We start from the raw sequence: 27,097 nt of genomic DNA, 5'->3' as shown, positions 1-27,097 counted from the left end.
ATTGCATAAGACATCTGTCACGCAAGGAGCTGAGTAAACTGCACAATATGACTTGTGAATGCAACAGATGGGAAAATTAATCTGTTGACCTAGGAAGCAAAGAGTTTAAGATGTGTTGACATGCTGCAACACAAAAAGAAGGACTGGGAGTTATTGTAGATGAGTAGTTTAGGTATTTCTGATTGAAATGATGTTATAATTAGGGATTTTTTTATATGCAAGTTGATTGTAAAACCAGCATTTTGGAAATTTTGAGTTTGAAAAGGCAACTGTACAGTGTGCAATAACCCACAGTTTCTCCCATGTGTGACACCAAGCAACTCTGCAGACCGTGTATTACAGTAAAGACAGTGTATGTGTAAATCATGGAGCACCTGCAGTCCCATAGTGTTGTCTTCTAGTCCCCTCTGCAGCAGTGCTGTCCTGAAGCTCAGCCTGGAGTCTGTCCTAGAGAACAGGGGAAAAATTAAATGAGAGTTTAGTATTACACATAGAACATCCCAATAAAGTTATGGCAAAATAGTATAAGTACTTTTCATGACATTAGAAGTACTAGAAGTTAGAATAGTAAAAGCACTCGCAGTTGAACTAGCAGCAGTAGCAGTACCATAATAGAATTACATTCCGATCCCTTTCATATTTTATTTAGGGAAAAAAATAAAATAAAAGCTTATGTCGTCTAACAGACGGTTCAGGATCCCACAGCTTAGACTTAACAGGCTGCAGAGGTCATTCACTTCTCAATCCATTAAATTACAAATGCATGTTTTGAACATCTGAACGTGCTACGTTAGCCAGCCTGAGTGCCTACATTGCAGTCTCCCTACGGAGCGACGTGGCTCGACCCTCCTCTATATATGCACCGACCTCAACGGTTCTGCAATCTGTTCGCATCCTCGTCCGGAAGATACACAGAAGAAAAAACGAAAGGGAGAATCATAATATTATCATTAATATGGTTATGAAAACTACAACAAAAAAATCAATTCATAAGGGATTTGCTTTAATCTGGCTGGGTTTAACGATGACAGGATTATTTACTGTTACGCAGGAGGCATTAGGTGTCACATGTCCATGGAGTCTGGGATAGGGCTCTACATCAGAGGGAAACCTCTTACATCCTTTTGCCCTCCAACTGACCAGATTACAGTTTACTTTAGTGATGACTAACTGATACTGAATGACCAGGATTTGAGGTCCATCGAGGCACACCGTGACAATAAATGCATTACCACAATGTGTGCCACACACCATGACTGTGCAGGTACACAATGCTCACACTTTAAAGTCACATTTTCTAATGTAAAATCACTTTGCTAACATAATGACGCTGTTATCTGCGTGGAAATAAGACGAGCAGTTCAACACGTGAAAATGTCCAAATTAAGGTCCGTAGATTATTGTAACTGTGTCATTATATTTGGAAGAGAAGCTGCTGTTGCATGTTTCAAATAATTTTTTTTGCCATTTTGAGCACCCCAAAAAAAAAGCAATCAATTCGTTGCAATCTGCAACCACACCACTAAATGCTGCAAAATCCTACACACTGTACCTTTAACCAAAAACCGGCAAGTTAGCTATGTTTCTTTGCAGTAAGAATTAAAATAGGAAACTACAAAAGACATAAAAGTATTTAATAATTCCGGTTCACAACAAAAATGTTATGCCACTTTTATTCATTTTTCCCCCAAAGAAGCCAGTAATTACTGCTAAACAATTTTAAAATTTATTAATTTTCTTTCTTTTTTGCTGATTAATGTGCCCTGAACGTTGAGACAGGTGAAACATTTCTAATCAATAAACTGTAATGATAATACATTAACAGCTTGGGGAGGACGGGGATTCACACCAGGAAGGAGGGGAAAATGTGTTTGGGTGACACAACTAGTGGTAAGTCTTTAACTGAACATACACACTTTATAATCTTTTGTATCTTACTTTATAAACTATCAAAATGAATGTGACCTTTCATCCGTATATGCCCTCACATGTGAGATTTGTCCGACCAGATTCAGGTCAGTCATACTCGAAAACAATGCAGACGTCAATCCCTCAGATCAAATATAATCCAACAATATTGCACTGTAGTCGTTTATTGTTCTCCAAAAGAAAAGATTCATCCACAACAAAACCTTCACAACCGGCTGATCTTTCCCCTTTGTAAACTGATGATATAACACATGTCGTGATCTTATGCAATCATATATCTTTTCCTCTCACTACATTAGAATTCAATACTCTCGTTGCATGCTGGTGAAATGTAAACATCAGATGTAGCATCAGGCAGAAATAGTATTTTGAGTGATTGAGGTTGTGAGGATGCATGTGTCACCAGTTCTTACTGTAGCCGTGTTAAAAGTCCATGTAACTAAGTCTGCAACTATTTTATTTGAGCTGGATTTAGTCACTTCCTTCCTTGTGTGTTTGATGATTGTATTTCCTGTCTGTTGTTTTTTATTTCTATTGAAACTGTAACTGATGTGCTGTCTTGGACCAGTTCTGAAAAACGTAGAAGGTCCGTGCACACTGTAGCTCCCTTTAAGTGCAATTTATTGTCACATCTTAGTTAGTGACATTTCGAGCAGAAGCTCTTCTTTAGATTTAATAAATCTGCACAGAGACGCAAACTTAAAAGGTAAACGCTCATGATAGTCACATAACAGTCACATGATTACGGGACTAAGGAATATCTTATCTTATCTTATCTTATAAAACAATCCAGGTCTCCCTCAGAAAAGAGATTATATCCATCTATTGTATGGTTAAATAAAGGTTAAATAATAAATAAATTAATAAATAAATAAAAGGGACACTTTAGAGGTACTTTACTTGAGCATTTCAATTTTATGCTACATAAACTTCTGCAGAACTACATTTCAGAGGGATATATAATTTTTTTTACCATTCAACATTAACCTGACAGCTACAGTATCATTGTTATGATTAAAACTGTACTTTACAAAATCTATGATCATCTTATATGATGCATTGCTATATAGATCATAGACTGCCCAGTAGCAAACAATGTTTTTAAAATGAGATATTATATAGTATAGTATATATATATACTTCTAATTAATAACATTACTACTAATTACTATTACTAATTAAACATGATGTAACCTACACATGTGAATACAGTACAATGCATACTGTATACAAATACACATGCAAGCCTACAGGATTGCATTTTCAGCAGGGGGTGTCCTGGATATGTACATATTAATATTTAGAATAATACAAATTTGAAACTTATGTGGAAATGAATAATATTAGCTTCTACCTCTGCTGCTAGAATGTAGCATTTTCATTAGCAAGCTCACCTGTCTACAGTTCCAATTTGTGCTCCACATCCAGTCTTCATATTGAGTTTGTTCGTATTTGCACTTGTCCCTAACCATTTTAGCCAGGTGAGCTGCTTCTTCTTCTTCTTGTTCTTCTTGTTCTTCTTCTTCTTCTTTGGTGTTTATTGGCGGTTGGCGAACCATCTTAAAAGTGCATTACCGCCACCATCTGTACTGGAGTGTGGAACAGGAAATTGTGCAGAAACAAAATACAAAATTAAATACAAAATAAAAAAAAAATAAAAAAAATTAAAGGGACTGTTTGTAACTTCTTACACGTATAAATCTACCGGGTCGGTGTCCCATGCGCGCTGGCATATGTGGCTACGCTGTTCAGGCTCAGACTCCAACACAAACTACACGGAAGCACCAAAAGCGCAAAGTTATATCTAGTGAAGCCCGTCTTGCAAAACAGTGTTGGACGCGGTCGGAGGACGCGGGGGAGACTGTAGCTTTGGTCTCCAGGGCCGGCGTCTCTGCTGTACTCTGCTCCTCTGCCTGCCTGCCTTCCTTCACTCACACACCGCGCTCGTTCGTAGACTTCGTAGCTCTGAGAATATCTAGTAAATGTACAGTGGACATTTGTGCAGAAATAAATACTGCAGCTACTCCAGACCAACAGAGGTTTTCCGTGTCTTGTGAAATGACGGGGCTCCACAGCGAGAAACGTTATCGTCTCCAACCGCCGCCGGAGGGAGACACTGGCACCCGGTCGGAGACGATAACGTTTCTTTTCCTGCTTATTTCGTTGACTTAACGGCCACAGATGTCGCTGTTAACAAGCATTTCTGAAAGTTACAAACAGTCCCTTTAACAGTATTTATATAGCATTTAAACCTGCTTTATAATGTTAAAGACCTGAAAATCTCACTTTTTACAATATGGGACCTTTAATAAATATATACATATAACATCCACTTTGATTCTTGCTTATTTAGCCAGGAATATGCAGTGTTGTAGAGAAGATTTGAAGTTTTCAGTGCACTTTAAACTGGATTATAATATCCTGACCTCTTCCTGATCTGTTCAGTGTACAACTGACTCACTGCGCATTTGTCGACAGTCTCTGTTGTGTACGAGGCCTTGACCTGAGGTGGATCAGCAGGAGGATGTCAGGTCCGCCTTTGCCCCTTCACTTGTTCATATTGTAGGCTGGCATTTCTGGGAAAGAATTAATCCTGGCTCGTTCAGACAGATTAACGGTGGAGAGCGGAAGAGTGGGTTTGGGTGAAGGGATATTGTATGTCGTCCTTGATGTAGTTTTCAGATAATCTGCTGATCGAGACCCTTAAGAGGACGCCTGCCTGCTGCATGTGTGTGGGATCAGAGAGTCAGTCAGAGGGAGATGATTCACTGAAGATACGGAGCTTCTCGTGGGGCAATACATTCATCCACATGAGTCATGTGTTTGAATCTCTGGATGACACGTAGGCTATGCATTTATGGCGTTTACCCACAGTGACGAATGAATCCTTGTCACCAACCTGCAGAAGAAGACGTCTAAATCTCATTTGTGCCTGGTGCAAATGAAGATAAATGATTATTGGAGAGGCCACAAAAGGAACTTTTTCTATAAATTTAATAACACCCCCCACTTACTGTATCTGATCTAATACCCTTCTCCCTGCAGTTAATCAGCAGTTCATGCAGCTATTATCTCTAGATTGAGACGCTCAATTGGATTGAGGCAAACCTGTGGTGCTCTGCGCCTTTCTAATCATTTTACTCTCCTAATATGTGCCGACTGATACTTTACATTGTGCAGATGTTGGGGGGATTTTAATCCGGTTGTTTATGTTGCTGTGTATAGGAATGAAAAGGAATAGATGAACAAATAAGGAATGAAAATTGAAAAGTTATTGTCAAATTACCAGTTGTCCCATTGATTTTTACGTGTCATTTTTATCTATAATTATCAAACAACTCTATGGATTTTCACATTTGGTCTCTGAAGGGATTTAATCCGCTATGATGATAATATGCAAAGTTGATGTTTGATGTCATTTATACTGTACATTTCAAGAAATATTCTTAATTAAATCTTATTTATACCATTCTTGCATTTATATTTAACAATAGATCCCACTTCTCAGCATTTTGTATTTACTTATATTATATATTGCATTTCTTAATGCAAATATCTGTACATATTTCTTATATTTTCATTTCTTATTTAGGGCCCGAGCACCGACCAGGGGTCTGCAAGGCCTTATTGAAATTGCAATGTATATTATTATTATTATTATTATTATTATTATTATTATTATTATTATTATTATTATTATTATTATCAGACGTGCATGAAATAGATATCTGATATGGATCTCGTGTTCGGGTGAAGCAAATTGGCGCATTTCACCTAGATGTATGAAATTTGGTTGGTATATGTAACATGTTGAAACGTTTAAAAAAAAAAAAAAAGCGTCTTGAAGGTATACCATAAACCCAACAGGAAGTTGGCCATTTAGAATTTTATTTTTATTTTTATTATTTACTTTTATTATTTAGTATTTCTCATACATATATTGTAGCATTATGTACATAGTTCACATATTACATACTCCTTTATTTCTATTTTCATACATTTCTTGATGTTTATATAGGAGCAGCTGTAACGCCTCAGTATTTCTGATTCTGATTGTGATTCTGATCAATTTATATTTATAAAAGCGACTCCACAGACTATTATTCCCTCTGTATTTATTGAAAGCAGATCTGGGTGCAAGTGAGGAGAATCAAAATGCAGGAATGGGGAGAAATCCTTTAGGTGTAACTGATGGAAAGTTGTGTTCCATGAAAGAGACGACAAACACCATCTGCTGACAGTTCATCAATAGGTGTGTGGGCAGTGATGGGCTGCTAGATAAAGAGTCAAGGTGGCTAATATAACAATTTTCACATTTCATTTTACCTCATATCTTTCATTTCCTTATGTTTGGCCCTCACTTTCCTGGTCACGTTTTTCTCTCAAAATGCTGTTGCTGATAATCAGGTAGAGCAGCTTTTGCTATTACAGGAAATAGAAAGGCTTTAGCTCAGGGAGAAAGAGAATATGTGTGTGTGAGAGAGAGAGAGAGAGAGAGTGTGAGTAACAAGATAACAAGAAGCCTCTAACCTCCACCGTGAGGTCAGCGGAGAAGTCCAGCTCATATCTGAGGTTAAATACTATGTGAAGGCGAGGTGCTCGGGAAAGGTTAAAGTGACTCATGGCACATCTGGGTTCCACACGCAAGTAACAAAACAGAAACAGAAAAAAAAGATCCTGCTAGACAGAAGAAATGTCTCTAGTGTTCCCTGTGGGAGGAGGGACAAGCTGCTGCATGCAGTCTGCTGGTATAACAGGATCAATTGTTCAATCAACTAAAAAACAATCAATGACGGTTTAATAATTAGCAATCAGTTGGGAAAATTGTGAGGAAGATTTGCAGCGTTCTCCTGTTTCATATCACCCTAACATTAGTCAAGTTTCCATCCAACTGTTGTGCAAATCTTAACCAAACCAAAAATCAAATTAATGTGGGTTTCTATCCACTACCGTTAGTTGATTCATTAGAGATAAACAGAAAAATAAACATTGGAGCGAATTCTCCTGTCAGAAGAAGTTGCACATAATTAAAGTCAAACCTCAAAAGGTGGAAAAAAAAATCAAATAAATATGTGTTTGATAAATGGCACAAAAATGTGAAAAATTCAATGGTGAATTTGTCACATCAAAAGTCTTTACATCTACATACAAAACCTTATTTTAGTAAAGTTTTGCACCACAACTTATTTTTAAATTAAAAAAAATAAAAATTGTTTATTTCATATTTCTGTCTTTTAGCAGACTTTTAAAGAACAGCATTTCCCATGACCGACACAGGTTTAACATTACAGTAGACAGAAGAGGCGAGTTGAGGTGTCAGACAGACTGTAATAACAGATATCAGAGGTTATAGCTAGAGAGCTGAAAAATATACTTTAGAAGAGAGTGTTGGTGGATTTTAGGGAAATGGATAAAACCAGGTTTACAACACTGTAAGCATCGCCTCTACAGCAATGGTACATTTTCATGGGAGCTGTAGTTTTTTTTTGTATGCGTACAAAGTAATCGTTGTTTAACTTAACAAAGGTTGCAACTTCTAATAGAATACGCTTTAGTGGATGCTGATTTGTCTTACAATATGAATAGTAAACCTGAGGAGCATGTTTATTTTGTCAGAAAGAGCGATGAAAGAAACGCTCAGTCAGAGATTATATTGAATTACGGATTGAACCCAAATCCCCATCGACCTTGCAGCGAATAAAATATACACGCATTTCAGCAGAGCAAAATTTCAGCTTGTACGTGCGTTGTTACATTTAGTGAAATGTGTTTAAATGACATGCGGAAATTATGTTAAAGTTTTCCAAAAGCAAAGCGAGATGCAGAACAACACTCTCCAGAACAGTTACTGTCCCACATAGAAAAGGTCTGTTGCTACAGACTTCAGTATTGAGCTCAGACCACCACAGAGGCAGCGCTCCCGCTGTTTCCTCTTTGAAGAATCTGCATAATGAGATGGCTTCATAATGACCTCTGACCTTTTGCCGTCCATGTTGGTGCATGTAAATGGACGGAGCCTCATTTAAAGTCCAGTAGAGAAGATTGTGTGATTGTGCTGTGAGATTCATGTTAAAAGAAAGTATAAATAGCACGACATTACAAAGACTTTCCGTGTGTCATGAGGAGGTTTAGGAACAGCGGTCTCCTGGTTGAAAGTCCTGTGTTTGTTGGACCTATCCACCTCCCCTCCTGCCCACCATATTTTATGGTTTCACTATTTATTCTACTTCACCAGCTCTGTGCGCAGCATATTAACGCAGATGCGTTTACAATTCCAGTCAGTACAGACTATATGGCGTGCAAATGACACGCCAAAAGCAAGAAAAGCATTCTTATTGCGCACTAAATGCCTTCCGAATCATCATGTCATTCATGCGCCTTTTCGTCCGAAGTGGTTAATTTTTATCTCAGCATAATATTTATTGATGTCACATGTTATGGACATGTTGTGTATTTATGAATCCGCAAACACGGAGCAGAAAGAAAAGCGTGTTTTTGAGAAGGCAGGTTCACTATATTAAAATGGAAGTGGATTATATTCCCAGCTAGGTCAAAGGGTTTAAACTAAGGGTCATAAATCAGACGTGATCTGTGGACAAATAGGTTGGTCAGACGCAGACACAGCAGCAGACGAAGGCTGCTCTCGCATCCTAATCAGAGTCCTGTTTTGGCTCCCAGGAAGCTCTCGCATGCCCAACAGGCTGGACACTGTGCATCTCATCAGTGCTCGCACAGATACAGAGTAAACACAAACACACACTGACCGAGCAAAATGAGTCTGACTCAGGACAGTGGGGAAATATGGGATGTGAAAGGAGGAGGCGGGTGACCGTGGGACAAACCAGAAAATGAGGTGACCCCTCTAAACAGAGTCCACAATCAATCTCTGGAATGAAAGGCTGCATAAATATGACTCACTTTAGATCAGCCCCCGTCAGAAATCACCTTGTGGATTACCGCGGTCGTCTCTCCTGGTGAGTGCGACCTTACATGGGCACCCGAGGACGGTCGCTCAGTTCTTTAATGTTACAAATGTCTCGAGGTGATTGTTTGAAATGAAATGCGATGGAGGGAAGCAAGTTAACATTGATTCGACTGGCCTGATGAAATTCGATCACGGGGACAAACAGGACAAAAACTGACACGTGTTGCTGTGCATGCAGTCATGAAGTGCATGGACAAGGATAAAACAGGAGCAGTTTGTAACATTATACTAACCTCTTAAACCACAGAGCTTTATTTAAATTTCTATTATTACACAGCTTTGTTGAATACTCGATTCTGATTGGTCAATCACGGCGTTCTATGGTTAGTTAGCATCATCCTGGTTCCCTCAACAATAAACCAATGGGATATTTCCATTGGGTTTTGGATTATAGCAGAAAGTAAATTCTGTGACAAACAAATGTTACGCGTTTTATTCCGTAAAATAATCTCCACAAATGAACACCACTTTTAGGATTTTTGAAGTGTGAATGCAATCGCCAGAAGTAAAAAGCTAACGCTATAGGCTATAAACGAACTACACCACGGTCGCATGAGCGTGAGTCTACACAACGAGGCTGTAAAGGCGGACAAGTCGGCGTGATGACGTTTAGTAGTCTCATCTAGCCACCTGTTAGCAACCGCCTTTTTAAAGACACGTAAAGGCTTCAAAATTCACAAGTGGGGTATTTATTGATGTATTTTATGTCGTAGAACAAAACGTTAAAATCTCTTCAGCTTGTGTTAACCACAGACCTTATTTCAGGCATTTAACAAAAAAAAACATTACAAAAAAACATTGACTTCCAGACGAGGGAACCAGAAATGCTAAAATGCTAACTCATTTCCTGGTTTTATGACTCATTCCTGCACCACTCTATTTTTTTATAACAGACCGTTGCTATGAGCGTTTTCTGATGTCGGACTCTGGCGGACGGTTTTGTGTCAAATCATTGATTTCTTGAGTAAGTAGCCGTGTAATAAGTGGGATAATGTACAGCTAGCGAGTCATTATTGTGAAATAAACCCCTTCACTATGCATCACCCAGCCCTGTGATGGACTGGCGACCTGTCCAGGGTGTACCCCGCCTTCGCCCAATGTCGGCTGGGATCGGCTCCAGCCCCCCCCCGCGACCCCTAACGGGATAAGCGGTTGCAGATGAGGATGAGGATGAGGGACTATGCATCACCCTGTCGGGGTTTATGAGATCTCAAAGTTTCAAAAGATACCAAATATGTCAGGCTGAATTTTCGGGAATGCATCTAAAAGACATCTAGACTATTTTCATATTGATACTACAGTAGTTATACTTCTGTATCTGTGATATTTCTAGGCTTTTCGCAGCATTATTTGTTTTTCAGAATAACAGCACAGAGATGCCACCAATAACAGATTCATTCTGAATGGGAAAATAATTACATTTCAAATCCACTATAACTCTTTACAGTGTACATTTAATTCCCTCTCTGGCTGTTGGTTGCCAATGAAAGGCTTTACCACACACTTCTGTGGTCTCTCCCCCCGGCCTTACAGTATATTATAATGACCTTGGTATAATTTAACTTACGTGATTGTTGAACCCGGTGCTGCAGGTTAAATAAAATGTGTTGATATGCAATCCTAAATAATTTAATTTACAGTATAGGATAACATTATTCTAAAGGACAAGCAGATATAGTTGTAGGTCACAAGCCACACCAAGGTTAAAGCGCATGTTGTGTTTGTGTAACGCTGAAATTGCTACACAGATGGTACCAAGGGACGTCAAACTGTCCAAGTGATGGTTACTTTCTAAGGGGCTTTACACATTCTAGCTAATGATAATAATATCGTCTACAAATATAACACCTTCTCTCAAACACATTTTTCGCCAACCTTGAGTTTTGTGCTGGATCAGTGATGGTCAAGCTTTAAGCCTGTAACCTTATTTTAGTCTTATTTCAAAGGAGATAACCCGCACTAATCCCAACCGTGCACACACACAGGCCTAGAAGAGAAGTGGGAGTGTGTGAAGAGGAGTGACGGATGATGAGGGGATGCTGGGATGAGAGACTTTTGGTTTTAACGGTGTTGACAGGTGCACCCTGGGAGTTAGACCTACAGTAGTGCTCATGGATTCATAACAACCTGCTGACATCACAGTTCCCTGGAGAAAAAGCCAAACAAGCCATGACGTGACTCAAGAGGTCTGATGGTGCAATAAACAACAAGACTGTATCGTAGCTAAAATATACAAGTAATAAATAAATAAAAAAATTAAAAAAATTAAATAAAAGAAATAAAATCTCTTCTTTCCTCCCTCACTCCCTCCCGCCCATAACCCCCTCTTTTAAACTTAATTTTTTATTAATTTAAATAAATTAATAAATAAAGATAATATAATATACAAGTAAAAATGTATAGCTTCTGTTGTGCTGCAGTTTTTTTTGTCTCTTACCTAATATAAATATTAAACAAGAAAAAAACAGAAATGATAATTATAATTTGACAAATATGTTTCCTTATCCAAAGTAACAACCTGCTGACATCACAGTTCCCTGGAAAGAAGCCAAACAAGCCATGAAGTGACTCAAGAAGTCTGATGGTGCAATAAACAACAAGACTGTATCGTAGCAAGCTAAAATATACAAGTAATAAATAAATAAATAAACCGCGACCCGACCCCGGATAAGCGGTTGAAGATGGATGAATAATAAATAAATAAATAAATAAATAAATAAATAAATAAATAAATAAATAAATAAATGAATAAATAAATAAATAAATAAATAAATAAATAAATAAATAAAAAAAATAAAAAAGGGGAAAATAAATTGCCAACATTTCTCTTCTTTCCTCCCTCACTCCCTCCCGGTCATACCCCCCTTTTTTAAACTTTAATTTTATTAATTTATTATAATGTTTTTGTCTCTCTCTGTTGATAATGTGGCAGCCCCATTATAAACAGTAATTTCTCCTCTTTAATTTGACAAATATGTTTCCTTATCCAAAGTAACAACCAGCAACGAGATAATAGCCTAAATAAAAGACAGAGCGGTGTTCAACACGTGAGGAGGTGATGTGTTTATGGACGTCACTCACCCTGGTTGGCTCTTCTCTCTTCCCATCAGGTGGACTTGATCCGCTCGCTCTCTTCTGGGTAGTGGCGGTGAAAAAGTGACTTTTTCATGATATGTCTCCTTTAAATGAGTTAAACACAATGCAAAATATTCTTTAAGGATTCTCTGCCTGTGCCACAAAAACAAATCCTGATAGAAATGAACTTATATAAACTATGACTCTAGGTCACATTTTTCATTTTTTTAATATGGTCTAATAATGCTGGCTGTACTTCCATCACCAGTGTTTAAGCATGCTAATCAGCGGGCCATTCGTTCATCCCATTAAGCCTGACTATCTCTATAATTAAACACAAGTTGAACAGTTTTACCAGCTGAATAGAAGATGAATGGATGGGCTTTGTTCCTTTAACTCGCAGAACGGTAACAACGATTTAGAAAGGTCCGCACAGCTTTTTCCACAACCTTATCTGTTAATATACGAGTATCCATCAAGTATGAGACATATAAGTTTCATACTTCAGTCAGTGATGCCTGATAACTGAGGAAACTCCAGTTTGCTGAAGAAAACTGGGAAATGTGGTTAAAAGTTATAGAAAAAAGCTAGTAAATGGATAAAAGGACAAAGGATAAATCATATAAATATCAATATATTCTCATAACATGACTGTCTCTGGTCTTTATGTGTTCAGGTAACGATGCTCCTGTGATGATACTTTTGTAATCAAACTTTGGTTGTCATCTTAAGTCCCATCACACATGCTGAAAAATTAATTCCCCCCCTGAATACAATTACTCACATGTAATGAAGCATAAATGCCTAATGGAGGGCAGCGTGTGTCTGATAGCGGAGCTACAGATCAGCTGAAGCATGCGTCACCCTGGCGTAACCCCGCTGAGCCCGGCTTTCAAAAGGTAACCGCAAACCACCTCTGCAATTTGAGCTGTGCTCAATTTTAAATTGGGAGGGAGGAAACAGACAACAGCGTATAGTATATAGAGTGAATATATAGTAAAGCACTCAGAGTTCATTCTAAAGTGTATATAAATGCATTTACTGACAAATGTATTTATAACAGTTAGTGTTGTTTTCACAATCAATCGATCGATAGGAAGATTATTTTCTCAATTAATCAACCGTTTTGTCCATTAAAGGAGCAGTGTGTAACATTTAGAGGGATCTATTGGCAGAAATGGAATATAATATTATTAAGTATATTTTCTTTTGTGTATAATCACTCGATAATAAGAATTGTTTGTGTTTTCGTTACCTTAGAATGAGCTGTTTACATCTACATAGGGAGCGGGTCCTCTTAACCAACCATCCAGGAAGAGCGCCAGGCTTTGAAGCAAATTTTCATAGTGGCCAAACGGTGGAATTACAACTTCCGTGTCCGTCGCGTGATGCCATTGGGCAAGAGATGTCTGTAACTCAGCGGATAATTTTTTTGTTGTTGAGGTGAATCAACTTCCCAGTATGAACACTTGAATAGTCATTATTTAAATCATTAGGTCCTAAAAGTTGTAAAATACACTCATAGCCAAATTCAGAGTTATGTGAATGAGTCCCAGACCGAGTGACTGAGAGGCGGAGTAAACGCTACTGAGCCTGCTCTATGGGCCCAATGGATGCAGAAAAACGTCGGATGATCCGGGTACTTCATCTCTCGACAGTCGAGACATTTTGGCTTCATGCACCACTGAGCAACTCTCATAGGAATGAACGGGAGCCCGCCGCCAATGCTGTATCCAGTTCTCTTCATACATCCACGCTCTTAACGGAGCCGGCTGCCATGTTTCTACAGCAGCGCAAAAAAAGACAAATCAAACACTGGCTCTAGATAGGGCCAATCACGTTTTGTCGTCGGCCACCGTAGTTCTCCTACACGCTTGACACACAGGAAAAGTTTCAGCTGGTTGCAATCTGCAACCTCACACTGCACCTTTAAATGTCAGATAATAGTGAAAAATGGCCCAGAGTCCTAGGTGATGTTCAACCAACAGCAGAAAACTCAAAGATATTCAGTTCACTAACATATATGAAGAAGAATATCATCAAATCCAGATATTTGAGAAGCTGGAAAATGACTAAAACAATAATTTGATTATCAAAATAGTTGCCGATTAATTTATTAATCGACTGATTGTTGCAGCTCTGTTGAACATGCAATTCTAAATCAATGTAGCTTTAATATGAGCAAGGTTCTGTCTAGGGATGCAACTAACGATTATTTTCATTGTTGATTAATCTGTTGATCGTTTTCTCGATTAATCGATTAGTTGTTTGGTCTATAAAATGTCAGAAAAGGGTGAGAAATGTCGATCGGTGTTTCCCAAAGCCCGAGATGACGTCCTAAAAGGTCTTGTTTTGTCCACAACTCAGAGATATTCAGTTGACTGTCATAGAGGAGTAAAGAAACCAGAACATATTCACATTTAAGAAGCTGGAATCAGAGAATCTTGACTTCTTGAAAAATGACTCACTGAGCACATAGTCATCTGTCTTTTGTATGATGCCTTTATGATAGATAACTGGATTTGTAGGTAATGAATGGAAATCCCTGAAGGCCACGCGGACTCGCCTGTAACCGCTGACGGACACTTTTCCCGAATGACCCTCTCCATCACCGTCTCATCTCTCAAATCATTCCTCCATTTTCTCCCTCCATCAAATTGCAAATGAGCAAAAAAAAGCGCCCGTCTCCATCACAAACACACACTGTTCCACAATAGAACGACACACACTCGTTGTTTTTTAAATGACAATATGTCTTTTATTTTCTATATTTTTAAAGGTTTATTATTTACAAACAAAATAAAACAAAAAAAAAAAAAATCAAAAAGATTTTTTGACAAACACTGTTTGTCTGCATATTGTTGTAAGAAAGTTTACATGTACCTTTCTTTCGTCTGTATCAAGTAACCGACTGATTTTTCTCTAAGCCTTGGATTACATAGATGAGCTGAACAATGACCATGTGAGTGGGCGTTTAAGAGGACCCCTCTCTCCACTGCGCATATCATCGGTAAACATATGAAACCTGTGGTCATCACAACCAAAATCAACATTTGGTTTGTCCTCTCTGGGCATTATTAGTGTTATTCTCACTTCCTTTTTGCATCTTTTTTTTCTTCCTTCTTCTCAAAACAACAAACAAAAAGAAATATACAAATATATGTGCTGGTTTGTTGAGAGTCTCTATACTGCTAATAATATGTAAGCTCATTAGTTTGTGTTGTACATCACCGTTAATGCCCATTCCAGTATGTTAGCTGTGATAGTGAAAAAAGCACATAGTTGGGAAGCTCTCCCTCCAAAGGCAAGTATCAAAAACAGCACAAAGCAACAGTGCTGCTATCCATCTTGACTGTGTACTAGTTCCTATACACTATGGCATATTCACGATTAAGCGCTCTCCGTTGTAAATAGAACATCTCCCACCTCATTTAGAACCTCATACAGGATCAGGGCAGCACAAATATACTCCCTCACTAACTCATTCACCATCTAACCCCTAGCTGAAAGAATCCGTACCTTTTTATTTATTACAGAAAGTGCAATTTAAAAACAAAGACAATGAATGTTTCGCTTTGGCCAGTTTCCTTCCACACATCAATATTCAACCCAAACATCAGTGGCTAGCTACAAAGAAAGGTATAAAGGTGCTCCGAATTTTGTACAATGTCTCATTGAGCGTGATATTACTGCTTTTTTTTTTTTTTTTTTTAAACTGTACACAACCTCATTAAATATTCTATATAGCTTGACCGAGAATGTTAGAAAAAACCTGCCTCTAGAAGTTCACATTGTAAGTAAAGATACCAATTGGATAAACTGAGACATTTGGCCATCGTTGCTTACTCCTTTCCCGTCTAAAAACACTGAGACATACAACACATAGAGTATAGTAACAATGAACGCGCAGTTGTGTGCAGATGTGCCCCCCCACCCCACCCTCCCCCCCAGACGCACCGAGCTCACACTCGTAACAAAAAGGATGGAAACATGGCTATAGTTTAGGCACAAATACTTAAGAATGTCCATGTGGAAAGTCTTCTGTTCACACACAGATAACGTCTAGGCAGACAGACAATGAACAAAAACATAATCTAACATTACATTTAAACGTCAACATTTTTCGAGATAGTATCTTTTTAAGTATTTGTGACAGTGCATGCTTTCATGACATTGGTGGTGGGTTTGACTGCGTTGGTACACTATCGACACAATCTGTAGCGAAGTAATCTTTTTAAAACGGCATCTCTGGAGGGGGCTTAGTCACTTTGAACTGACGGGATGTTTGGCGCCCTGAAAACTACGACTCTGAATAGGAATCCTGCACAGATAGCACTGAATACTTGTCACATTTGATCGCATTTGACAGCCTCGTGCACAAAAAGCCATATTGGACGGCTTATTTAAAGTTGAGTCATCAAGTACTTTAATTATTCTAAGATTAAAATAGTCAAAATATGCTTTTATGCTTAGAGTCACGGGCCCTGTTCAAACCTGGCATTAACATGCGTCCTGAGTGATCGGATCACAGGCGATCACATCTCTAAGTACAGGTGTGAACGCACTCATTGAGGACGCATTGAGATCCGATCGCTCAGACCACATATGGCCACATTCTTTTAGCAGTGTGTACGCGAATGTGTCCTGGGACACATTACAGACCGCCTATTAAACTGATGTCTAGCTGGGATCTCACTGCGCTCCTCATGTGAATAGACAGGCAGACGGAGCGCTTGTAACCGCTTACCCTGAACAGGATAAGCGGTTACAGATAATGGATGGATATATCTTATTTATAGGCTACTAGGCATTCAAAAGACCATTATTATCATACTGTCGGAGATGTGTCTGTGTTTTTGTTCCAGTGTTCTGCACGGAGCTGACACCCGCCCTCCTGCTCACTCTCTCTCCTGCCCGGCTCTCTGAAGCTCTGTACGGCGCTGTTGCCTGGCAAGGCAGTGGTGTCGGCGACACGGAGGTCCCTGGGGACCGCCGGTACAATAACCTTTTATTTTGATGTTAATAAAATGTACCGGAATTCACGAATATGTAGGATATTACTACTGACGTTCATGTAATATTACATCACAACGTCTGCTGTATTAGCCGTGTGTTTACGTGTTTATCTGCATGTAGAGCGGGGGAAGTGGGATCCGATCACAAGTGGTCACTCAAGACGCATGTGGAGACGCATTCTAATGCCAGGTGTGAACAGACATACTTAGAGCTGTCCTCTTGTGATTGGATCACTCGGGACGCATGTTAATGCCAGGTCTGAACAGGACCACAGTATTCTGGCTTTGACCTTGCTTCCCTGCCTCAGTTTAGAGTACCTAAGCCCACATGATGGATTTACATGAGACAGAAACCTTAATGCAAACCAGCGTTTCTTCTTCTGCAGCAGCAGCACAAAAACACACCTCTGGGTGAAAACTGAGTGATACCTGACGTCTTTAACCTAAAACACATGGGTGTGAAAATGCGGTGCCAGGCTCTTCAACTACAGTAAATGTGATATGACAGCGTACAGTACAGTGTACAAAATAAAAGGTGTGATGAAGAAAGAGAATAAGCCTAATTTCCGTCCTCGAACAATACAATGCAGAAAATGATCCTCAGCAGTTTTTGGGGAAATGAGGCAACTAAAAAAAGACACACTTTGAAATCAAGTTGTGTATCGTAGGTAAATATTGTTCACTTGATGTGAAATTAAAAACTACACTAGGGCTAGGATAGTATACAGAGAGAACCCTTCTTGAATGTCCTCCAATCAGGCATCAAGTAGTGCTAGCTATTGCATTAAGGTTTGTTTATCTCTTTATGAAACATGTGTCACTAAACCTTGTTCGCGTATAGATGATATCCAGGTTTCCTGATAGAAGTAAGACATTGTTATGATAGAGAATGCACCACACAGTATCTGTAAATACTAGCTCTACAAAACTATTTACAGCACACATATAGGTAATCTTTATGTCACAGTCTATTGCATAATGGTGATACTCTTTAGTTTATAAATATTATAAATATACACAGAATTTTTAAGCGACATTACGTAACATCTCAGCCATCTGAAATTAGAAATAGAAAACAATAGCATCCATCCACGTCTTTCTCCACACTCCTCGAACATAAACAAAGAAAGCAGCATTTCTGTTATCTATTCCCTTTGGACCCATAACACTGTCATGGTTGGTATGGGAGCCGCTGCGGGGATACGGCGGCTCCGCACACTGTATTGTCGTTGCAGAGAGCAACATAACACTTAGTTACAGTATCTGTGTTGGTTTCAGGAAACTGGTGTGAGATTCATTTCATGAGAGTGTGTGTGCTTTTTGAGATTATTTGTCAAGAGTTGCTTGCATGTTTTATTCCACAGTGGTGCCTAAAGCTGCTTAATAGGACAATTTTTCTCTTCCTCAACGGTAAAAAAAAATAAAATAAAAATCTGAATCCACAATGCATCCCAGTTTAAAATAAAAAAAAAAAAACAGAAAATAAATTAATTAATAAAATGTCATACATTGTATATAATTCTTTATATTTCTCAGAAAGGAAGACTTTATACTACAGCTTTTTGAATTGCCATTGCCAAATATTCTAGTTGGATTTTACACACGCGGTCACATGCACGCACACTCTCACACACCCATACACACAGCAGTATATATTTATATATATATATATACATAAGTATATATATATATGGCGCAAAAGAAAAGAGAGATGTATCTGTATAATATACATTCTTAAGTTTAGGGAGACAATGTGTCTAAAATATAATACAAGGGCTCGTATGTACAGGGTTTTCTATGAGGTTATTTTAGAAGAAAACTGGAGAGAAACAAAAAAATGCTGAAGTTCCTCATCTTTATCTCTTTTGTTGTATCTCCCGTTTTTAAAAATGAGTTGAAACATATTGAAGTTTAAAAAATGAAAAGGGAAAAAAAATGGGATCATAAATTTGATGCGAAACGCATTTTGTCTTGCTCAGTCTCCGTACTGCTCAGGACAGAATCTCTCCTAGATCCGGGGGATTCCCTGTGCTGGGTTGAGGTCGAGGATGAGGATGCTGCTGCTGCCACCGCCGCCGCTGCTGCTGCCGCCGCGGCCGCCGAGCGCACCGGGGGCAAGGCTCCTGACGACATCTGCCGGAATAAATTGACACGCTGGGGCACTGTGGTGCGGAGGCCGCTCTGCAGACTCATCCCCTGGATCGCCACCGCCGTCGGTGGCACGATGGAGGCCAGAGAGTCTCCTGAGGCTGGGTGCACTCTGGGCACCAGAGACGTGTCGTGTGGCAGTGATGGTTGGGAGGCCGATAAATGTCTGACGTCTCGACCCAAGCTGCCCGACTGCAGGGCCTGTGTGCTCTTGTGGATGTCGCCCCGCTGAGGTGAAGGGACCTGCTGTTGCTGAGGCGACGGCTGCTGCTGCGTTGCAGAGGCTGCGGCTGCAGTCGACGCAGCGGGCTGCTGCAGCTGCTGTGTGGATATGGACTGTTGAGCCATGGGCTGCTGGATGAGTGACAGCTGGGAGGCCGTGCGCGAGCTGTACTGGAAGCTCCGGCTAGCCAGAGGGGTCTGCACGGGCGGGCTGCACATAGCCGCCGTGAAGGAGCAGGGCGACATGATCGCTCCCTGCTGCTGGAGCGGCGCCTGTGGATTCATTGAGGATGAATTCAGGCTGTGGTGGGAAAGACTGGGAACAGGGTACATCCCCTGCGCTGCGGCTGCAGCCGCGGCAGCGGCGGGCAGCATGCGGGCGGCGGAGGCATTGGCAATAGCTGAAGCACTGTAAGTCATGGGAACGGAGGACTGCTGGAGCTGATTGGTGCTGAAGGCGGTGGGGAAGGGAGGCTGACAGGCTGGTGAGTTAATGATGGAGTTTCCTGACATTGGTGTTGAGTTCATCCCGGTGACTGACTGCTTGCGGTCCACCATCATCACCATCTCCCTGTCCTGACGAATAATCTGCTTCAATATCTCGTTCTCCTGCGTGTTGAAAACGCCGGCGTTCAGATCCTTCTGGAACTTCTGCAGCAGCAAGGAGTTCTTCTTCCCTGTTGGGGTGCAGTCAGGAGAGGTGAGCACATACAGCAGTGGCACACTTTGGTTGCCATAAACCACAGGAAAATTGCAGGAGTCAGGACAGTAATAATAAAGATGCAGCTTGTATGTTTTAATAGGAAAAACTTGCATCTTTTTTTTATCACCACATCTTCAATAGATTAGCTTCCTCTTGATTTCTACTAAATGTATAAATTTCAACTCTTTCAATCTTACAAGCTGCATCTTTTCACATCCACTAATGTTTTTTTCATATTGAATATAAAAGTGTGAAGGACATTGAATGGTAATGACTATGGGAAAAACACGATTTGAGAGGAGTGAAGGACACAAAAGGAGACACAGATTACTGAAAGTGTGACGTGATGGCGCAGACTGTGGAGATGCTGATGTGGACGATGAGACACAGAAGAATACTGATGAGTTGGACCCACACTTCACGTTACTGGACAGATTGTGTCGAAGAATGGACAAAAAAAGTACTAAACTCTAAGGATAAATTTAAAGCCACAATAACACCTCTGCTAAAACACATCACAAGGACAATTAGAATAACCTTTTTTAAAAAAAAAAAATGTATAAACAACAATAAGAAAGAGAAAAGATCTACTCCTAACACACTACCACAATGGGTACAGATTGTGAATTATACATTAAATACCTTTATGGAGAACTAAACTCATCTTACCACAGAATGCTATGTTATCTTTATCATTAAAATTTGTATTTATTCAAAAATACACATTTGTCTACGACATTTACGATAATAATACGGTTAATACGGTAAACAAATTGGTTGTTAAAGTGCCCTATAACGGGATTTTTTTTAGCCCACAGGCCTGGAAATCTTTCCCAGCCTGTCACAAGTCACAAACTGTGATAATAAAAACTTGACAGATGGCTTCTTTAAACACCACTTTTGTGGCTTTGGGAGTTTGGAAGCAAAACTGTGGTAAAATGCTAAGTGGTACTAAAAAGCATGAAGGATGTCTTGAAACTGGTCTTTTGTAGAAATATGCCACATTTGACAATAATAAGAATAGTAATAATAAAGATTTACTTTACTCTGTGTCCATTATGTATTTAGAGGAAGTGTTTCCTGTAATTACTGCTGACCTTGTGTATCTGTGACGCGTTATTTTGTCAGTAAAGAAGACAGAGCTGACTTTTAGCGTGCTGAAGGCTTTAGCCTCAGTCAATCAATCATTAAGCCGCGTCCTTGAGGGCACAAGATTTCCGAGTTTACAGTTGAGCGGCATTTTCTGGACGGCTTTCTCCTCTCAAGGCTGCCAACAAGCCATGCATCGGGCTGTAAGACAGGATTGATGTTGTTCAACAGTCACTACAGGGGCGGGTTGAGAGCTAAAACTAGCACCACGTACCGACTATTACACTACTGTTGACTTACAAGGCTGCTGTCAGTGCCTTTTTAAAGTTGTCAAGGTTAAACTCTGTAGATTGGAGGGACAACACATATGTACTTATTTACTATTCCTCCAAATAGAAAGTGTGAAGAAGTGAATGTTTGCTGGTAAGGAGACACGGGAGGATTGTTAGGATTTCAGTCAGCTGCTGTTCCTGCTGCGCTTCTTCGTATTTCTCTCCTCCTCTAATCTAAAATAGACACTTATCAAACAATATAACAGACTTTTAGTGCTATATATATACACATTTAAGTTATTTTAAGAAATCATTTCACTTCACATCTTCTCCTAGAAAGCTGCTATTCTCCATGCTACATTATGGCTATGGCAACAGAGATGAAATTATCTGAGTGGCTGGGAAAATCTATTGTGCATCGGTAGAATACTGTAGGGTATATATGTACCATAAAAAGTGAAAGTCAATATAAACTTTTCAGCAGCCCGGAGCTAAAGAACTTAACTAACTAACCAGCTGGAAATATTTTAGTGTTACTTCAGCCGATAGTACGGAAGCCCTGAAATGCAAGCGAGAATTTTTTTTTTTTTGCTGGTGATCCATTTTCTAACTCGGATCTAAATTATTTTCTCTCCTGTGTTTTTTTTTGTTGCCAGGATAATCTTTCTAAGTTCCTTTTTTTGTCGGTGAAACAGGTAGAAAAGTTACTAAGTTACTTTTTTTTTGCCTTTGTGTGAAAACAGGTACAACCCAGGTTAAGTCGATAGTGTAGCTAACGTCAGTTTACTGTAACATTAGTTTGTATTGTCTGTTGTCACATTGTTTGAGGGAACGAACGCTATCGTCGCTAAGGCTAACGTAGCTCCTCTGGGATTGAAGCTGTTATTTTTTTAATTTGGACAATCTAACCTGATTTTTTTTCTCCTGTTTTCACACAGAGGCAAAAAATAATAATAGAAAAAGCAGAAAAATCTGCCTACAATTTTTTTTTTCATACCAGTTTCACAGACAAAAAAAAATGAACTTAGAAAGATTATCCTGTCAAACATTTTTTTTCTCCATGTGTTCTTAAGTCATAAACACAGGAGATCAAATAATTTAGATCAGAGTTAGAAAATGGATCACCAGAAAAAAAAAAAATTCGCACTTGCCTTTCAGGGCTTCCGTACAATAGACTGTTATCAGGTCCTTAAATGGACGTTATCAGTGGTTATAAGCCTAATAGATGTGGGTCAGTAGGGTCCTGTTCCACCCAATAGTAGGTTTTGTCATCTATTCACATGGTCAATCACCGAAAGAAGGTATAGAAGAACACAACAGCGACCTCTAGCGACCGGAGTAATTACGACAGGAGTAGGATTGCCGTGGTAGTCAGTGTTACACGGTGTTGAGGCATATACCCATTACATTACTTGCCTTTTTTTTATATAGAAATAAAACCCAATTAGTTCAATTCCGCGTATCAGCGCCCTGTTCTCAATACATAGTTGGACGGCGGATGCTAAAAAAACTTGAAGGGCGGGTCCATCTGTGATCTGTTCCATTTTGCAAAAATGGAAATGCCCACTCAGCCGTTGCAAAAACCAGTGACGTCGGTTTCCAAATTAAGCTAATCAAAGCTAATCAATAAGGTTATGAACAATGAGAACGCTAACACTAGCTGAGTCAAAGTTAGCTCTGCTAAGTTTCGAAATAGTGGGGTTGTATGTATATTTCCACGTTCTGCAAGGTAAAATGACTGTTTTGTGAATGTAGTGTGGTCTGGTCTTGAAGCCCGCGATATAACGGCTTAAGTGGACTGTGGACGGAAGAGTCTGATTTCACACACTGGACCAGAGAGAGTTGACATACAAGACGATGACGGAAGATTTGGTGCCAAAGCGAAAAGAAAAAGTGCAATATTTTGGATTTAAACCCAATTCTATAACGGAACGGTAACGTTAATGGCAATCGGCGTGAGGAGGACGGAGTGGTCACAGCTGGTACACGTGGTCACAGCTGGTACGCGTGGTCGCAGCTGGTACGCATGGTACAGCGGCACCAGGTGGAAACCTGCAGCCCCGCAGCAAAAGCTGGACCGGAGAGGCCAGACACAGCCATCCAATGGCAAAAATCAAAGAAACGCTCTACAGATATTGAGCGTCATATTTTCTTGTAAAATGTCTGGTGTAATCGGTAACACCGGTGTTGTCACAAGATTATTAACTGGTGGGAAAATTTCTTCACCGTGATATCCCTAGACAGGAGCAAAAGCAGAAGTGAGGCGTTGTGCTATAGAGAGCGTAAAACGCCGTACCGGGTGAAGGTCGGGGGCGCTGGATGGGACACAAAACACGGGGCTTTCACCCGTTGCCTGTTGGGCTGCAGTTTACCATGTTATGATTTGAGCATATTTTCATGCTAAATGCAGTACCTGTGAGGGTTTCTGGACAACATTTGTCATTGTTTTGTGTTGTTAATTGATTTACAATAATAAATATATACATATATTTGCATAGAGCAAGCATGTTTGTCCACTCCCATGTTGATAACTATGGACAATCCTGCGATTAATCGCAATTAAATATTTAAATCGATTGACAGGCCTGGTTAGAACGTGTTGCTTTTAAGTTTTAATTTCACTTTTACAATGTAGTAGGTGTAGTAAGCCCCTAATGACCCACATCTATGATGCCTATAGAGAGCGATAACGCCTATTTAATGACCTGACAACAGTTGAATTAGGTGGTTACTTAAAACTATATCACAGTAAATGACACGGTAAATGAGTCCCACTACGAAATATATACACACCTTGTTCTTATAGAAACACTGACCTGCTCTGAACGTTAAATTAACGTTAAATTATTTTATTATCATTCTTAACTTCTATATTTTCTGCTCAAAATGTCCTCGACTGCTTTTCGAATGAATGCCAGTCATTTCTGAACATGTCCGCAAAATGCTTTATAAAATGATTTATAAGCTGATTTTGTAACATTGTCAGAAGATTGTAAAAATAGTAACCCTTAAAATCAAAACAAACACAAACAAAAACATAAACAAAATGTAAACACCACTCATGGGTAAAGAAATGCTTCTTTTTTTTTACATACAAAACTTTGAATTGAAATGTATCAGCTATGGGTCAAATCACCATTTGAAAACAATTACAGTATCGTGTTAGTAATTTACATTTCCTGGCAAAATAGAACCAGTGAGATTAGTTCAATATACAAACTTCACCAATCAATATGATTTCGAACAAATAATAATAATACAGTAATCAACCCATATCTGACATATAAAAGATAAGTGTTGTAAAACAGTCTAAAAGCCAGCTAACACACCACACAAACACATAAAAAACAAGCAAAATACAATGTTCACAAACATCATATAAATAATGAAGGCTGTATTTGTTAAAAAAAAAAAAAAAAACACAGATTTTGAGGTGCATTCAAGGCTTTACAGAGACACATTTTTCATTCTGACTCTCAATGCAATTTGATAAATAATTTCACCAATAATTTCTTTTATGAGTCACTGCAGGAAATGTTTTTTTTCTTCAGTTTTTATTTTTGTTGAGGGTTATTTTAAATGCTTATTTTAGAGAGAATACCTGGTGTAAATGTGTGTGACAATGATTATAAATGGATTAAATCAACTTTTGCCCTCCACATGTAGTCAACATGACATTACTGTAGCTCTGTGTCCAAATACAGTTTAAGACTTCCCTTTTATTAGTGTCAGAAAAGTCTAAATTTTACCCCCAAATTATTGACACAAAAGACAGAATTCATATTTCAAGCCAGACAATCAGAAACTTCTATTGGTGACAACATGAATAAATAATGAAATGGGATTTCTGCATGTAACAAATAGTGTATGTGGCATTGCATTAGTAAAGTTTTTACTAATCTGCAGACATGATTTTGTTTGTGAATTCACTTTGAACGAAGGGTTCAAAGATTAAAATGTCACACCAATAGAGCTGAGCATGTGTTCATAATCCAGGTAATTATTCTCTTACAAAATAAACATGGCATGTGACACTGGATGAGATATCTTCTGTTTCTTTGATTGTCTTAGTTGTTGACATTTTGAATGTGTCCATCAAAACATCTGCAGGACTGGTGTGGGTGACTTAAAGGAATTAAAACATGTGACCTCCAGCAAGAGGTCAAACTCTTGGAGGATGAATTTGAGACCGGATCCCTTTAGCAAGCCTATTAGTCCCTGTTCGAATATTGGAATTGGAATAAAGTGTTTACCTGATGCCTACTCGTCGGCCAGGACACTCTTGAAAACGAGATGTGCTCGTCTCAAGACGGACTCCTGGTCAAATAATTTTTAGATAGATAAAAGATAATGTCAAATGTGCAACACGTTATTGGTTTCAAAGCATGGTTACTTTTCTTCTTTCCTTTTTTTTTTAGAGCAAGACAAGCATGTAACCAAATGCAGTTCATATATAGAAACGATACAACCAGCACGGATCATGACAAAGTATCTTCCCTCGTATGAGACAAAACCCCCTTCATGGTTAGTCTGAAAGGATGGATCGAATCTATGTCACTCTGAGAGGTGGCCGTCAGAGTGGGCAGCTTTCAGTTTACAACATTTGGTGAAAAGCTGGTAGCTCTCATTAAAAAGGGCAAATGTAGATTTTGGACTGTTGAGGCCAAACGGCATGTTGTGAAGGGACTTCACTACAGGGCAAATAAAGAGTTTTATTTTTATTTTATGCTAGTCCAGGAAAAAGAAAATGCAACCTTGTCCCCTGTGAATTACGTTCATATGCAGCTACTTCACAATTAGTTATTAGTGTTCAGTTATAATGCAAGAAGCATGGGGGACATTCATATAGCAAAGTGTGGGTGTTTAACGTAGAGGTGGATAAAGGCCAATCCTGTCTCCTACTAAATTACGTTCCCATACAACTAAACTGCATTCTCAATGAGGATTTGAGGGAAACATATTTTTTACGATCGCAGTTTTAAATACGTAGTTTACGTTGTTAATTGAAACAAAACAAAACAAAAACAACACTACTTTCTTTGGTTTAGGCTATCAAACTACTGGGTTAGGTTTAGTGAAAACACATCATGGTTTGGCTTAAAATGAGTTTCACACAGGACACAAACTGCGGGGAAAGTCCTGTATGTGTTGGACCCATCCACCACCTGTCCCACCAGCCCTTAGTGGACTTTCTCACTTGTTATACTTGTTATTATACCACGTATCTTTCAAGAATGTTGTTATACCGTGGAGCGTTGGAGGCAGCTCCCGTTCTCTCCTATGAGAGTTGCTCAGTGGCGCATAATGCCAAAATGCCTTGACTGTGAGAGATAAAGTACCCAGATCAGCCGGCGATCTTCCGCATCCAATGGGCCCATAAAGCAGGCACTGTAGCGTTTTCCTTTACCACGCCTTACAGACGTCTATATCCCAAATTCCCTCATTGAGAATGCAGTTTAGTTGTATGGAGACGGAGGGTTTGTGTCTTGTATTAAACAAAAATCAGTGTTGTCATTTGTAAAATTCAAACTTGACCACATTCGTTCCCTAAACTCTATCAAGTAGTTTTATTGGCGTCAGTTGTCATGAGTAGATATTGTAGGACAAGCACTGAACATTTAGTTGATTTGTTTAAAATAAACTTTTACAGACATGGCTT

The 27,097-nt window shown here is 39.2% G+C and overlaps 1 protein-coding gene across 1 annotated transcript in view; it reads right to left on the bottom strand.

Moving 5' to 3' along the window:
- Window positions 1-16,797: 16,797 nt before the first annotated feature.
- The window catches only part of hcn1 (hyperpolarization activated cyclic nucleotide-gated potassium channel 1), an 80,413-nt gene continuing 70,113 nt past the window's right edge, over window positions 16,798-27,097 (bottom strand). Inside the window, exon 8 of the mRNA XM_074617667.1 lies at window positions 16,798-20,051. Coding sequence (XP_074473768.1) covers window positions 18,946-20,051 — 1,106 coding nt within the window. The 3' untranslated portion in view covers window positions 16,798-18,945. The remainder of the gene's footprint in view (window positions 20,052-27,097) is intronic.

Source organism: Sebastes fasciatus, chromosome 19 (assembly GCF_043250625.1).
Source record: "Sebastes fasciatus isolate fSebFas1 chromosome 19, fSebFas1.pri, whole genome shotgun sequence".
Lineage (NCBI taxonomy): Eukaryota > Metazoa > Chordata > Actinopteri > Perciformes > Sebastidae > Sebastes > Sebastes fasciatus.
This window is presented reverse-complemented; position numbering and strand designations above follow the sequence as displayed.